Source organism: Dermacentor variabilis, chromosome 2, assembly GCF_050947875.1.
Source record: "Dermacentor variabilis isolate Ectoservices chromosome 2, ASM5094787v1, whole genome shotgun sequence".
Lineage (NCBI taxonomy): Eukaryota > Metazoa > Arthropoda > Arachnida > Ixodida > Ixodidae > Dermacentor > Dermacentor variabilis.
In genome coordinates, this window is record NC_134569.1 from 91,097,803 (window position 1) to 91,114,375 (window position 16,573).

Below are 16,573 nucleotides of genomic sequence, written 5' to 3' on the forward strand. Positions count from 1 at the left end.
TTTTCTGAGGCAACCATTCAGACAACGAACTAAAAATTTCGCATCGAGCCTTCTCGCTAACTAAACTATCGCCACAAGAATTTTTTTACCACGATCCACCCTTTCACTGCAGTTGGCCTTTAATTTTTGTTTCAGTGCTTACCTGTGCGCCCATCGTACAGAATACTGCCGGAGGGATCTGTAGTTCGAACAAGTCAGGTTTATAGCCTAGCGAATATGTTCAGAAAACTGTTTCTGCAAGTGCACATAGCTGTCAGATTTGTTTCGACAGTGGCACAACAGAAATAAGAGGCGTACACCATAACTGCACCAGTGAATCTCCCGCACTACACGAGTCGCCTTATCTGTTGGCGTGCCTGTACTGAGTATGGGAGAGCTTGTTTCAGCACCACACGGCAGCACGTGCTGGCAGCATCTGTTTTGTGGTCGCTAACACACATGTTGCCCGCACATCAACAGGTGAGTGGACAGCCTGGAGAATGACTAGCAGGGGCAGCGCTGGACATGATGGTTCTTGTGGAAAGAGAGTGGAGATTCACTGGCAGCTTGTGGCAGTGTGTGGCGAGCAGGCAGCATACCAAAGCTCTGTCTACAATTGGATGGATGGCTGAAAATCGAGCCAGGGAAGTCGGCGAAAGGCAAGCTCCTGCAACGCAATAACGCCTGCCTCTGCACCAGTTGAGCAACAACCGAGATACTCGCCACAATGGGCTTTCGTGTGCTGCCGCGCCTACTATGTTCCCCCGACTGGGTCCCTTTCCACTATAACTTGTTTGGAGTCGTGGAGATGACCCCTGCAATGTCAGCATATCGCTAACATAAAGGGGCTGCAAGGCATTGTCTCGGCGTGGATGTGCATCAATCCAAATAAGTCATTACAGGAGGGCCTAGCAAGACTGACTCACAGATGGGAGAAGTGCGCTGCTGTCCAGGGTGATTACGTTGAGAAAGTGGACATTCAGACAGATATGCAACAAATTTTTGTTTGCCGAAAAAAAAAAAAGTGCAATTCGTTATAGTACACCCCTCGTAAATTTCTACTTTGTACTTGTTCCACTTGTGTTATCAGGTGGTACAACAGGCTGTTTAACTTCTCTGGTGGCAACTTATCTGATGATTTTCCAATGCCTGCAATTTGGTCATGATAATTTGTGCATGCACTTACTTTCATCAGTTTAACATGATAACACTTCCAATTTCTATGGAATGTTTGCTATGCCTACACAACACTGCAGTCACAGTCTAGCCTTCATTGTGCAAAAGCTGTAAAGCAACACAGTGGAGACGGGGATGTGGTACACAGAATGCTGTCACTGGAAAAGCGGGGCACCACACTAACAAGGTGCAACTTGCCTGAACCGGGAGCACTACATAGCACCTCTGCAATAATGGCTGCAAGAAGCAGCCCATGCACTTTGTTCAGACATCACAAACAGAAAGGCTGCATAACACTTAAATTAGCCTGCACACTGAAGTGGCAGGTAGCATGCTGTTGTTTCAGGAAAGCTGCAGAGATAGGGTACGCAACTGTACTCAGTTGAATGATCCTATCTTAGTGAACATGTAAACACCAGCTTGCTATCAGCGATAAAATGCATCAGGAGGCCTTTTTATGTTTCCTAGGAAAAAGCAGTGAATCATCAAATTTGCTGGAATGTTTTATTTCACTCATCACGGTAATTTTCCATGACGTATAATAAAACAAAAGTTGAGTGCTACATCAATCTATAGAAAGTAAAATAGTTCAGCAAGGTCATGTATATGACTATAAATTAAGGTACACCAGGTATAGTGTGATTGGTGGCAGTTATCACAGGCTCTTTGGCATGTTGGGCATGGTCATTAATGGTGAGCTAACTACCCATACGTGAAAGACGATCAACCTCTTCCTTCAAGTGCTTTTTCTGCAATGTGAGACGCCTAAGCATAGTCTGAAGTTTGCTGATCTCTTCTCTGAAGATTTGTCTGCAATGGGAAGAGAGAAGGCAAAGATAATGTGATTCAGTAATGCCTGCAAACGAAATTCAGGCAATGCACTTTTTATTATTTACCATGCACAAATGGTTGAAAGAGCAGTATATGAGAAGTGTTCATTTTTTTCTTCTTGTTTTCAAAGCAAGCCAAATCCAAAAACTGAAACTAAACCAGAAACACTTGAATTCAAAGCTGGACCTTCAAACACTCCAAAAGATCAGGTTATATAAAAATGGGCCATTTTAGGCTGTAAAAACATGCTAGAACATAGTGTTTTAGTCGAAAATGAGCCAAGTCATTTGTTTGCACTAATCAATGTGAGCCAAATTTAATTATCCAATTGCAGTGCTCCAACGGCACTATGTGACTACACCAGTATGACGTGCTATGTGAGCTCTTGCATGAGGATGTTGTCTAGTCTTGCTCGTTTTTGCCAGTGTAGTAGTCCCTGGCTATAGATTACGGTGTCTGTGGAGAAGTTGGCGACAATTTGGCACTTAGACAGGGTGGTCCTTGAAAGGTATACTCACCGACAAAATATTGCAATCCACATGAGCGTGGTTGCGCTCATGTGCCTTGCAATATTTTGTCGGTGAGTATACAGTCACGCATCTAGCAGTCACTGCACGTGCACAGGCTTGCTTTGACACACGGCTGTGCAAACTGCACTGTCTCTCTCTGGTGTACGGTTATGCTCTCGCGTGCCCTGGCATGTTTTGTGGGCAAGTGTACATCTGCTAAGAGAACTCTAAAAGCTGCACCTCTGCCAAAATGTGACCACACAAAGAAAGCATTTATATGCATGCTTGTATCAGAGGCATCATTGAAAAGTTGAGCGAAATTTAGTGAACTGTGAATAGTTTGACAAAGCAAGCAAACTTCAATTTAATGGCTTATGAAGCTTGTGGGTTCACGTGTTAGGGGCCTAACGAAAATCGCACATCGGTTCCAAGTTTAGCGGCGCACTGCAAAATAGGGCTCGAGAACAAGAAAGAGGTGGCTTTTTACAGAGACATGTACATTAAGTGCTGTCCTTGCATTTGGCCATAGTATACTCACACGACCTCTCATGTACAACACAACAAAGACAAGACAAAAGCAGAAAATCGAGATAACCCAAAACGCCTCGATTGAGTATTTGCGTTCAAAGTAGGACAATTTGCTGTGACACAAAAAAGAGCCAAATCTAAGATTTAGTGTCAAACTGCACTTAAACTGTGTAAGGTTACGAGTCCCTATTACCAGGAAAGACATGGGGAAGGCAGGAGATGGAAATTCAGGATTATGAGCAAAACGAGAACCAGGTAAAAGCGGAAGCCAACGTTTCGACAAGTGGACTTGACCTTTTTGAACGCGACATGTGTTTTCCTTGGCACAGTATATATAAGTAGGGTACTTCTAAAGGGCAGACAGGGTAAGGCGGGTGGGTATGCCAACAACCAAAGGTGTGTTAGTGGCGAGGGTGTAGAATTGAGAACAAAGAAGTGCTGGCACAAGGCCGGCGACATGGCCGTGTGTCAGCCAACATGTCAATAAAAGGGTGCAATATTATCTGCTTCGCTAGAGGTCGTGGGCTATCGTGTGTCTGAAATAGATAATAAAAGGAGCAGCAGAAAACGGTGCTCATGAAAAAAAAAAATAATAAATAAATAAATATATATATATATATATATATATATATATATATATATATATATATATATATATATATAAAATTACTGAAATGGAATAAGCAGCATATAAATAAAAGAAAAAAATGAAAGAAAGGGAGGAAAAAGAACACTAAGCAACCAAACTAAGTGTTGCCTATAGCTTGAAATTTAGCATAGCGAATAGCTCTAAAGTTCCTTTTGAAACGTTTATATCTATTGGTTTCAATGTCTTGAACTTATGAATAAGGTATGAATCTATTTTCTTTCTCATTCAGAACGTAAGTTTGATTAAGATGTAGAGTTTAAGTTGATCAAAGTTTTGACCTGGCTGGTTGAAATGCTCAGCGACGGCTTTGGGAAGCTGTTTAGCTGTGTCCGCACAATATCCGTTTAATCAGACGTTCATTGATTGTCCCTTTTGACTGAACACATCCGAACATCCGAACTTATAGAAGTAAAGCTAGTATGTATAACTATTTGCAGTGCTTTTGACTTTAATGTTGAAGGCGCCTGCAGGTTTTGCACCTGGGGCTTTTATTACGGGGGAATCATGTTGGCCGACTTTTGCGTGCACTAACATGTCCTTAATGTTTCTGTTGCAGTGATAGGTAACACTTGGTACATTTGGGAACACTTTTCTCAGACGCTCGTTACTTGATAATATTGGGTGGTATTTTCGTAAGATGCTGTTTATGTTTGGGAGGGCATTAGAATATTGTTATAAAGGCTGGCAGTCTGTGAGATTCTTGTGTCAGCTGTTTCTTAGCTAATTCCAACTTTCCCTCCAATTTTGATGCGACATTATAAGCTCTATCAATAGCAATTTGTGGATAGTTTCTTTCTGCTAGCATTGTTTTAAGGTCATTTAGGTGGAGGATATAATAGTCTTTGCTGCAGATTCTTCTTATTCATTTCGCTTGTCCGACAAAAATTCCTTGCTTGAAGTGTTGCTTGTAGTACTATTGTAGTCTAAATATTGCTGGCTATCCGTAGGCTTCCGGTAAAGTGTAGTTCTCAGTTTTCCATTTTCTATGTAGACCGTCCTGTCGAGGAAGCTGATTTGACTAGGAGAGTGGTGATCAGTAAATTTAACAGTTACTTATCTCGCTGCTGCCAGTGAGCCCAGAAAAAGTTATTTGCCATTGACATTTAGTAACTCCACCGTAACATAACTGAGTTTTTCTCCATTTCAATTTTGATAAATTTGGCTCACATCAAAAAAAAAAAAAAAAAAACACTCCTCATATATTGGTGCATTGTTTCACTGCCATGCTTGGCTTTCCTTGATGTCTTCCACATGTTTCCTGTCTTAACAAGCATAGCACAAGTACTTTTTCTTCGTCCAGGTGCACAATTAGGCATGCACACATATCTCTATGATGGTGCCTGGCAGGGAAGCAGAGTGGCACAACACATCTTTGCGCACAAGGCCAATTGCACTTGCACCCGCTCTGGTGGCTTGGTAGCAATGACATTATGCTGCCAAGCATGAAATAGCAGGTTCAATTTCCAACCTCAGTAGCTGCATTTCAATAGAGGTAAAATGCTACGATACTCATGTATTTTTAGTTGCACGTTAAAGAACCCTGGATGGTTGAAATTAACCTAGGGCCCACAACTACGATGTTCCTCATAGCCCATGTGTTGGATTTGGCGCATTCAACACCACAATTTCATTTTGACACATTTACTGTGCATATTATTTGCTGCATGAAAGGGCCAAGTTCAGACCACCATCAGAAGGCACTTCAAATATATATAGGATTATCTTGTGGCATACTCAGGACTCGCCATTTCATTTGAACATTGAATAACTTGAGCCGATTCTGCATTTTCTAATAGGTTGAATTAATAGTATAGTTGGCTGTACCCATCAAGACAAAAATATGGAAAGTCAGGTTTATAGCTAGTATATACAAACAATGAATTCGACATTCACCTAAGTTATTGAAAGTGGAAACAGGAATTCAACTGGTTGGCTGCTAGGTTTAAACATCCTAGTGCTACAGCTTGGCAATGAGAGGCACCGCAGTGGAGGGCTCTGGATCAAGCCTGATCACACGGTTTTCCTTAAAGGGCCCCTCACCAGGCGCCATAGCAAATTTTTGTTATATACTGGAATTTATGTGTCCTCTAAGAAGCGTTCTGCTGCAAACAGTTTTCAAATCAGCTCATTAATAGCCGAGACAGAAATATTTCAGTGCTGCAAACCTATGATTTCAGAAGGCGAGCTCCACTGCAAAGTGAGACTCTCTCCACTTGTCCTGTCTAGGCGCCGCAAGCGAAATTCCTTCCTTGCGTTCTCCTATACCGGACCTCGAGGATCACGTGACGCACACACCACGGGCCCCGCCTTCATTTTTTTTTTATCCTCACTGGGTTTTTTTTTTTTTTTTTTTTTGCAGCACTGCGTACTTCCACTGACGGCGTAATGCGCCAGCTGTTGCGATTCTCTCATTTCGTGGAGCGCACAATTTTACGCGGTGCGCACTAGGACACATGACTAGCGGTATAATTGAGTGCGACATGAATACTGAGGCAGAACAACGTATCGCAGAGCATGATCACGCGCTGGAACACGGTAGAAAATGGCATAGTATTAGTACTTGCTCACGTGGCTGCACGACCATGCGAAAAAGCAGGCGAAGCGGAAGTACATCTCTCTTGCCTCGGAGCGAAGTAAAACAAAAAACACTCAGACATTCCACTTGTGCGTTTTCTTATTTTTCTAAACTTCAATTCATCAGCTCAAACAACAGATCACACAAATAACAGATGTTGCCTTGAATAATTCTCGAAGTCACACTTTACCACGAGCTACGTCACACTGCAGACATGAGTACGCAGGCACAGGGACACGAGTACGTCACTATCCGGCTCGGAGCGCGGTCACCACAAGGGAAAGGGAAGACAGCGTTCAGATTGAAATTTCAGACCTTTCCACAGTGCGTAGCGATGCAATACCTTGCAAACACGCTTGTTAGCACATAGTGTATGCTCTGTGCTTGTGACTGTCAAAATGGCCAGACCTGGTGAGGGGCCTTTTTAAATGGTCTGAAATCTACATGCAGTGCTTCTTTTTTCCCTTTTTCTTTCAATTCAACGGACCAAAATGTGGCCAGCTCGGCCCGAAATCAAACCAGTGGCCCTCTGCTCAACAAAATATGGAGTACAGCACCAGCAAAGTCAAGCGTTCGTAAAGATTATTCCATGTCATATTTACTTCAACAAACTACACACTGCTTATCTCCTTGCCTAAATGGCACTGTGAAGGTATGTTTAAGAACAAAATGAACAATTGCGGAAGAGATGGAACAGTTTCAATAAAATAATAGGAAGTAACATCTGTTACTGGAACCAACAACAGGCATTTGAACCATGAGTCACTTAAAACAAGCAGTCATTTAAACCACGCAGGGATGCTGCTGATTGGATTGTGGAGCATGTTCAGAGAAATGGCACAAATTGAATTATCTGGCACCATGTCTCTATGTTTCATGGCTTCCAAGAATGGTTTGGTTGCCACATGGCCCAGACTTCATATCTAAATATTGTCACGTAGAAGTGAGGGTCAATAATTGAGCAGTAAAATTATGAATGACAAAACTAACTTTTTACTGGGTGAACTTGTGCCCACAAAAGAAAGTTGCACTCAAAGCACAGTAACAGCGGTGAACACAGTTGGCGATTGTCGAAAATTAATCAGCAGGTCAAGCACGTTGGCTTTTATACATCAGTCATCGAAGGTTCCAGAGAAATCACAGGTGCCAGCATGTCTTCCAGAAAGTTCTACACCATTCGCATTGTGCATACATGCATCAGATTACACAAGGTTCGGTGACAACAGACAGCAGATATGACCATCCATAACATTCCAGAAGCTTCAGACACTAGCAGGCGGATTCTGTGCTGAGCGATAACATTTGCTAGACGATGAAAACGAGGTCACCCGATAAACAAGTACATGTGTCAATACCCCTCTCTTAAGAAACATCATCCCAATGCTACAAACATAAAAGGAGAGGGAAGAACAAAAGTACACTTATTAAAGAAACATTAACACAACAACAAAGAAACAAAGTACAAAGCAACAAAGTCCAAAGAAAGTCCAAAGTTCAGCTATGCAAAGTCCCAAAGTTCGTTAGCACAGGTAGAATGGCTTAAGTCGCACAACAGAAACTAATTTAGGTCACGAGCGGCAGCGCTGTGATTGCGAAATGCCGTCTGTCCAGTGCACCAATGTGTCGGATTATCTTGTAAGGTCCGAAATAGTGGCATAAAAGCTTCTCGCTAAGACCTCGTCGGCGTATCGGGGTCCAAACTCAAACACGTTCGCCAGGCTCGTACTCCATGTATCGTCGTCGAAGATTGCAGTGTCAGCTGTCGATCCTCTACTAGTTCTTCATGCGCAGGCGGGCGAGCTGTCAGGCTTCTTCGGCACGTTGGAGATAGGCAGCGACGTTGAGATTCTCCCCGTCAGTGACGTGTGGGAGCATGGCATCAAGAGTCATCATAGTGTTCATGCTGTAAACCAGCTTGAACAGCATGATCCGATGTTGTAAGCGAAGATTACATATGGTAGGACAGCATCGAACATCTTGTGTTCGACGTCGACGTACATTGCAAGCATGTCGGCAAGTCTTGTTCAGTTGCTCCATAAGACCGTTCGTCTGCAGGTGGTAGGCAATTATCCTCCTGTGGCTTCTCTGACTGTTGCAAAATGGTTTGGGTGAGCTGTACAGTGAAGGCTGTTCCTCTGTCGGCGATGTGGACTTCTGGGGCCCCATGTCGCAGCCGGATGTTCTTGACGAAGAATTTAGCAATGGCCTTACTACCTTTAGGCAGAGCTCTTGTTTAGGCGCAGCGAATAAGGTAGTCGGTAGCCACAACAATCCAGTTGTTTCCAGGTGGGGCCCTTTCCAACGTCAACAACAAATCCATCCTGATCTGCTGAAACGGTCAGCAAGAAGGATTGATCAGCTGTAATAATCCCGCCGGCCTTGTCGGTGGTGTCTTGCATTGCTAGAAGTCTCGGCATGTCTTGACGCAGCACGCAACGTCGGCGTTCAGGCGGGGCCAATAATACTCATATATTCTTGTGAGCATATCGAAAAACCTGAGGTCCCAGGCTGCCGTTATCATCGTGCAGGGTGTGCAGCGCTTCTGACTGGAGTGCTGTGGGCACAACAAGAAGGTACCTTACGCGGGCTGGTGAAAATTTCTTCACCAGGACATAGTTTTGTAAGAAAAATGAAGAATATCCACGCCTAAATACCCTCGGCACAACGTTAGCCTTGTCTTGCAAGCACTCAGCAAATCTTCCGAGCTCCGGGTCTGCTCAGTGCTGCTCGGCAAAGTCGTCTGCACTTATTGTACTCAAAAAGGCGTCCTCGTCTTTGTCATCTTGGACCAGCGGGTCCACAGGAGCGCGAGACAGGCAGTCAGCATCGGAGTGTTTTCATCCCAACTAGTAGATTACAGTGGTGTCGTATTTGTGTAGTCTGAAGCTCCACCTCACTAGGCGTCCTGAAGGGCCTTTTAAATTTGCTAGCCAACACAGTGCATGATGGTCACTGATGACTTTGAATGGCCTGCCATATAGGTAAGAGCAGAATTTTGTTGTAGTCCATAAGCAGGCGAGGCATTCCTTTCCAGTCGTAGAATGATTGCCTTCCGCTTTTGACAGCGATCAGCTAGCCTAAGATATCACCCGTTCAAATTCGTCTTTCCTCTGGACCAGGACAGCACCAAGGCCTAGGCTACTGGCATTAGTGTGGATTTCTGTATCAGCGTCCTCGTCGAAATGCACAAATACCAGTGGCAACTGCATACGTCGTTTGAGTTCTTGCAATGTGTCGGCCTACAGCATTTTCCACTTGAACTCAAAATCACCTTTAGTTATGTGTGTCAGAAGTTCAGCAATGCATGAAAAGTCCTTGATAAAGTGCCTGTAGTAGTCACACATGCCAAGGAATCTATGCACTGCCTTCTTGTTGATGAGCTGCTGGAACTTTGTGAAAGCAGCTGTCTTCTGCAGGTCAAGGCGCACTCCAGATTTTCTGATGACGTGGCCCAGGAACAGTGGCTTGTCGTAAGCGAAGCAGTACTTTTTGGCTTCAGAGTGAGCCTTGATGACTTGATGACTTGTAGTACTGTCGCAAGCCGCCTGATGTGGTCGTCAAAATTTCTGGCGAAGACGACGTCGTCCAAGTAAACGAGACAGGTCTGCCACTTCAATCCTGCTTGCACCATGTCCATGACGGGCTGGGACTTTCCAGGCGCTGAGCACAGTCCAAATGGCATGACCTTGAAGTCATAAAGGCCGTCTGGTGTTATGAAGGTGGTCTTCTTGCGATCCCTCTCGTAGACTTCTATTTGCCAGTAGCCAGTCTTGAGATCCATCGATGAGAGGTATTTAGCATTGCAGAGCTGATCCAATGCGTTGTCTATCCATGGGAGGGGGCATACAGCCATCTTCATTATCTTGTTTAGTCGACGATAATCGACGCAGAAAGGCAGGGTTCCGTCCTTTTTCTTCACCAAGACTACAGGAGATGCCCACGGGCTTTTCGACGGCTGGATGATGTCATGCAGCATTTCGTTTATTTGTTGCCTTATAGCATCACATTCTCATGTCGAAACTCGGAAAGGGCTCCAGTGAAGTGGTCGAACGCACTCTTCAGTTATTATGCAATGCTTTGCAACTGGTGTTCATTGAATCCTCGGTGACGTCGAAAAGCAGTCTTTGTCTCATCGGAGAAGACTTCTGAGCTGTTGCTGCTTACTCATGGGGAGACTTGAATCTATGTTTAAGTCTGGTTCGGGAACTATGGTAGTCGGGGTAGATGCAGCAGAATCCGAAAGGACAAACACACTGCTGGTTTGTACAATTTCCTCTATGTATTCAATCGTAGCAGCGAGGTAGTCGGTGATGTCACATGGGCATTCGCCTTACTGCGTGCGCAGTGCATTAACGACGAACCCTCGCAGTCCCATCTCGCGGTAAGGACATCGGTGGTAGATGTGGCCGGCTTCTAGCAAAGTGGACGGGGGTGAGGGGCACACCAAACGTCAGTCTTCCTTGGAATGTTGCGCAGGATGATGGTGTGCTGGCGGCGGCGGTGGTGGTGGACGACGGAACTGTGGTATTACCGGGCCTTGCTGCGGGCACAGAGGGGGAACGTGACAGTGGGCAACGGCAGCGTATGTCATCGCTTGCGGCTGCGGCTGTGGCAATTGAGGGACTGCGAGTGATTGTCAGAGCTCCTCACGTACGACGTCAGCAATCGAAGCCACTTGAGGCTGTGATGAAGGGAACAACTTCTGAAACTCCTCCCACACAACCGCTCTGATCGTCTCACGCAGGTCGTCGGTGGCCAGTGAATGAACTCTGGCGCAGTTTTTTTAGTTCATGCGGCGGTTGAATTGTCGTTTCCGCATTTCCAGTGTTTTCTCAGTATTGGTTGTGTCGCGCTTCAACAATTTTCAGTGGGCTTCGTATCATTCCGCCGAAATGTTCTTCCTTCACACCATGCACGAGTAGGCGGACCTTCTCCTCGGACATTTGCAGGTTGATGTGGCAGAATAAACGGCTCATTTCTTCCGTTAAGATGGCAACATTCTCATTAGGTAGCCGCATTTGGGCTTCCAATAGAACTTCGACCCTTTCTTTCCAAACGATGCTTGTGAAGGTACTCAGGAAGTTACTGCAGAACACGTCTCACATTGTAATGTTGGACTCCTGGTTCTCAAACCATGTCCTCATGGCATCTTCCAAGGAGATGTACACGTGGCGCAGCTTATCCTCAGAGGTCCAGTTGTTGAAGACCGAGATCCTTTTGAAAGCGTCGAGTCAGGTTTCCGGATCCTCCGATGAAGCTCCACGGAAGGCAGGTGGCTCCCTCAGTTGTTGAAGCCTGGTTGTGGCTGTTCTTCCTGGTCGTCTAAGGCAAATGTCCGTGCTTCGGTGGCAGTCCTTGCAGACTGCGGCTAGTTTGCTGGTCCTTGGCAACGTTGGTGTTGTCTTCGTAGTTCGAACTTGGATCACGGCTTTGCGGGGGCATTGGGTACACTAGCACTAGCACCTCCACCAAGTGTCATGCGGTAGTGACTGAATAATACAGCGGTAAAACTGTGTATGACAAAGCTAACTTTTAAGTGGGCAAACTTGTGCCCACAAAAGCAAGTTACACTCAAAGCACAGCAATAGCAGCAACACGGCCGGCGACTGTGGAAAATCTGATCAGTGGGTCAAGCACGTCGGCTTTTATACAACAGTCATCATAGGTTCCAGAATAATCGCTGGTGCCCGCATGTCTTCCAGAAAGTTCTACACCATTCGCGTCACGCATACATGCAATTAGGTTACAGAAGGTTCGGTGACAACAGACAGTGGATAGAACCATCGATAACATTCTATAAACTTCCGATATATGCAGGCCCGTCCTGCGCTGAGTGACATTTGCTAGGGAATGAAAACGCGGTCACCCGATAAACAAGTACATGTGTCAATATCTCAGTGACAGACTGTCATTCCTACCGCACACTGTGACAAATGATGACCATGGGTTTTCCTTGCTACTGTCGTAAAGTGAACAGGTGTGCGGTCTTGGAGCACATGAAGCTATCATTATTCGGCATGACGATTTTGCAATAAATACTGTGCTAATATACTAATAATGAATTTCATACCGATAGCAGAATCACTTTAACCACTCACAATCCTGATGATCTGTGATCCATAGTTTGAAACACTAAAAGTGACCTTTTCAGGAGGTGCTATTTCATGAACGCCTCCTATTTCCAAAAGTCAGTTTCTTGTAACTCTTCCATTATTGAAGAAAGCAATGTTGGAGTGAAGTTAATGTGCGTATCTACCACTTTCATGGACCAGAACTCACAGGATTGCTTGCTGCTCCTCAGGTCTAAATGCAACATCTTCTGCTGAGCAGTTAGTGCTCTGCCCCTGCAACTGGTCCAGCTCAGCCCGTTTGCTCTCTCGATGCGAATCCAAACATGCAGCTGCAAAGATAAGAAGTCAAATGAGACTTTATCCATTTGCTATCTGTCCCATTACAGTCAACAGGCCCCAAAGTCAAAAATGCTGCATAAATTAAGTCTTGGCTCGGGCGACAAAAACATCCGACAGCGTGAAACATTCCCCACAAAGAAATTTACACAATCTAAACAGAAAAAGCTATCGATTTTTAACACCGAAGGGTATCTCGTAGTGCCACCTTATATGCAAGATAAGGCTATCAGTCTCTTCGGCATCCTTCTGCAAAAACGAAATGGCCAACGAAAGTGAGTACCAAATGGCCTATAGGAAGTTGTTCATGTACAACAGATGTTGCATTTTGTTGTATGTCACCTTTGATGCATCATTTTCATTACGCATAGTTTTCATCATCTTTTAGTGTCAAGCATTGATCTGTAAACTGATAACAGCCATCAGCCAGGTAGCCCAAGTACCAAGTTCTCTTGGAGCTCAAGTGAACAGCACATTTTAAAAATGGTCCATTTTCTTTTACTGTACTCCGTTTTCAAACATGACAGGCAACTCTGCAAAGTCTAGAGAGTTCTCTCATTGCATGCATTCGTGACCGAAAAGTTGTGCATCACATATGAAAGGTATAGATATACTTAATGTAGCTGGATGTAACATTAGGTCTCAATTTTATGATGCAAAATATCATGAAATCAACACAAGGAACGTGTTTCAGATCTGAACCTATTTACCACAGAACAAGCAGAGTACCAAATTTCTGCAAGCTGCAGCACACTGGTTAGCCGCAGATGCAGCGCACTGCTGCCGCTTGCAGACGAAACACAGCATGTCACATACAGGAAGCTCAAAGCTGCACAAATATTACGTGATTTGACGTCATATTAGCCCAAAAGTTGCAATATTTTAAATAGTTATTCCACAGAAAGCATCGCATATCAAAAACTGTACTATTGCAAAACACGCCGAATGAGATTTCTACAGCCACACTACTTGCATCACTTCTAATGTGTTGCCTGCTATAAGTATGAAACGAAGTATAGTAGTCATTGTGGTATGGTACTTCTGTTATACAGTATAGACAATTGCTGAGCACGTTAGGCAGAGGAAAAGCTGTAGCCTTCTATTACGAGGTCCATACTAACTGAACTGCTTGTGCCTATTAAGATACACTGGAGACCATTTTTAATTGAATCGATGAAGCCTCGCACACCTGTAATTCAGAGTACAGAAAATTTTTATTAACCAAGGGACACAGAAACACTGTTGCAATGTCCGATATCTAATGCTGTTAGCACTGCCACTATTCAAGCGAATAAAGTCCAACGACTTTATAAGTCGCACACTGCACAGCTCACAATATAACCAGAACCAGAATTATTCCTTCATTATACAAGTCACTTCAATGTACAGGCATTCGTTGTAAATGCACTAGTCTGTAGCTATCTTTGGCTTATCAAATTTGTTTTCTTTCCCTGCATCTAACTGTTTTTATGGGCCGATTGCGAAGTCAGTGCAGTCTAACACAGCATCTCAAAGTGGTAGCTGCTACAAGAGAACAATGCAGGAGACTGGTACGTGACACACGCACCAGACATTCCAAAGAGCTACTTTGGCAAGATAGAAGTATTCGTGCGACTGTGGCCTAATGGCTTGAGCATTGGGCTCCTGCGCTGCAAAACTAAGGTTCAGTCCTACCGTTGGTTCACGCATTTCTTGAGAGCATTATAGGCAGACTTCACCCAGTGGTTAACAGAAAACTCAAAGTACATATCGTTTATATGGGTGCATTACCGTGAGTACAATATCCCAAGTTTGTAAGAAATACAAAGTATACAAAAGTCACTATAATAAAGCAAATAGCTTAAGTGTTCGACTATTTGCTTAAACAGAAGCTCATTATCAATGGTTTATGCACAATTTCTTTTAGAATGCACCAAGTGTTGTTTTTGTATAACACTGCTTCATATTCACTTTAGTATCGTTCCTTCAACTGCCACAGCTACTGCATATTCATTTTATCCTCTGGCATCTCAGAGATGCAAAAGCATCATTCAGCAGCTCCTCCAATTATCTCCATTTACTGCTTTAAATGTAGGTTGATATCATTCAGTGGACTTGTTACCTGTCAATACAACATGTGATTGAATTGATTGATCCTAAATTTTTCTTTCTAACTTGAAGAATAAGCTATATAGATGGAAGTAGAGTACCACATTAAAGTCCTGCAAAGCTGCACATTTTCTTTTTTCATCACAAATGTTTGCCATGCACAATAACTGGGCAAAAATAGACAGTACATTAAGTAGTCCAATGCTAGATCACTTACAACGCTGCTCTAACTCTGGAAGTTGCATCCTCAGGGTTGCTGCCAACCTTTCTAGAGCCTCTGGAGTCTAAAACAAAGGAGAAAAAATACAGTATCATATATGAACTCAACGCAATCTCTATGGTCTAAGGCTACATTTCGTGTAATGATTTTGCTCTGACTTACATCAAGCTAACAAGAAAGCACAAGTAGTACTAATGCTACCCAATGCTGCGAGATAAGGTTGTCTCTTACCCATACAATTTTTTCCAACGCATTATGAATCCCATTGATATACTGCTCAAAAGTGGTCCTGAAAAAGAAAAAGTTAAGATGTTTACTCTACAAAACAAAAGCTCATTGGCAGCAAGGAAACCTCACAATTTCTGAAGCCTTGAAGACCTTTCCTGAAAAATTTTTGTTGAGAGGTCTATAATCCTTGTAGAAGCTTCTTCGTTTGCTTTGACGAACCTGCAACGTGAGGGTCAGTCATCAGGGCATGAAGTTGTAGACAGGTTCTAAAAACGCACAGCATACTCACTGTTCAGATTGGGTCTGCAGACTGTCAGCCGCAGCCTTCAATGTGTCAAGATCATCTGGGGTATTAAAAAGGCAATATCTCGTTCAGAGCAAGGGTGAAATACCAACGCATAACGCGAGTCTGACAGATAAAGTATAAAGTATCATTTAGGTAAGGAAAGACGTATAGCTTTACCTAAAGCACTGCTTTGTCTTGTTTTCAGAGCAGCAAGTTCATTTTCCACTGTAGAAACGAAAAGTGACAGAAAATGGAACCGAACATAGTCAAAGGTTAGCGCTGTTTGTGATTCTAGAAAAATGCGTACCGCTCGAGATTTCATCTCTCAGAGGTTGTGAGCTGTGAGTTTCCAGCGACCGCAAGTCCTGCTCCACGACCGCACGCTCTAAAGGCAAAAGTGAGCCGATAACACGTCAAACAATGCGATGGGCAAACAATGAACGTTCGGAAGGCGTGTCGGCCAACCGAGGCAAGAGCGGCGAACGCACCCGCTGCAGCACTTTCCAGGAGACTGACGAAGCGCGAAGCGTCGAAGTTCTCACTTCTGTCGTCCGACATAACGGGGATTTACAACTGAATCATACTCAGAGGCTTCGCAATGCCTCACAAGATTATCAAACCTATTGTATGGTCGTCTGCTGTTTAATATCCTCTACACTGGCACTCGCACGGATCACAACCTCCTCCGACAGACGCGGAGGTCGCGTCGGTTGGCTTTACGTCATAGCATGACGTCAAAAAAAAATAATAGGAATATGGTGCGATAGTCGTTTCGCGGTATCGAGGAGTTTCAAACAATCGAATTAATAAATAAATAAATTTTGCAGGAGGGATAGCAAACCATGTAACAAGTAATGTCTGAAGCATGGCTGTCATGGGTTTTTGGTTTGTTTTTTTTTTCACTTGCTTTCGCCATTTGCAATATGCAGAAGCATGGCCTTCGAGATTAGCATTTTTCGCTACGAACAAGCCATCACTGCGTGTTTGACAAAGCAATGCTGAATTATTATCGCTGCCGACTTTTCACTCTTACAATTTCTTTCTTAACTCCTGAATATTGTTTTAAATTATCTGCCACAGCCATAGAGTTTCTCTCT

At 43.9% G+C, this 16,573-nt stretch overlaps 1 protein-coding gene across 1 annotated transcript; it reads right to left on the reverse strand.

Moving 5' to 3' along the window:
• Positions 1–1,645: 1,645 nt before the first annotated feature.
• Positions 1,646–16,194, reverse strand: LOC142572285 (uncharacterized). Its single transcript, XM_075681276.1, has 9 exons — positions 15,965–16,194; positions 15,784–15,861; positions 15,654–15,701; positions 15,480–15,534; positions 15,320–15,409; positions 15,194–15,251; positions 14,960–15,026; positions 12,527–12,647; positions 1,646–1,965 (listed from the first exon to the last, which is right to left on the reverse strand). Exons 1-9 carry the CDS (start codon positions 16,032–16,034, stop codon positions 1,854–1,856), a joined length of 699 nt encoding a protein of 232 aa, XP_075537391.1. The 5' UTR covers positions 16,035–16,194; the 3' UTR covers positions 1,646–1,853.
• Between the last annotated feature and the right edge of the window lie 379 nt (positions 16,195–16,573).

Coding starts and splice junctions, on each gene's coding strand:
- LOC142572285 (XM_075681276.1), bottom strand. CDS start 16,034: ATGTCGGACGACAGAAGTGAGAACTTCGACGCTTCGCGCTTCGTCAGT. Junction 15,702..15,783: donor GAGAGATGAAATCTCGAGCG/GTACGCATTTTT, acceptor TCGTTTCTACAG/TGGAAAATGAACTTGCTGCT. Junction 15,535..15,653: donor AAGACAAAGCAGTGCTTTAG/GTAAAGCTATAC, acceptor TTAATACCCCAG/ATGATCTTGACACATTGAAG.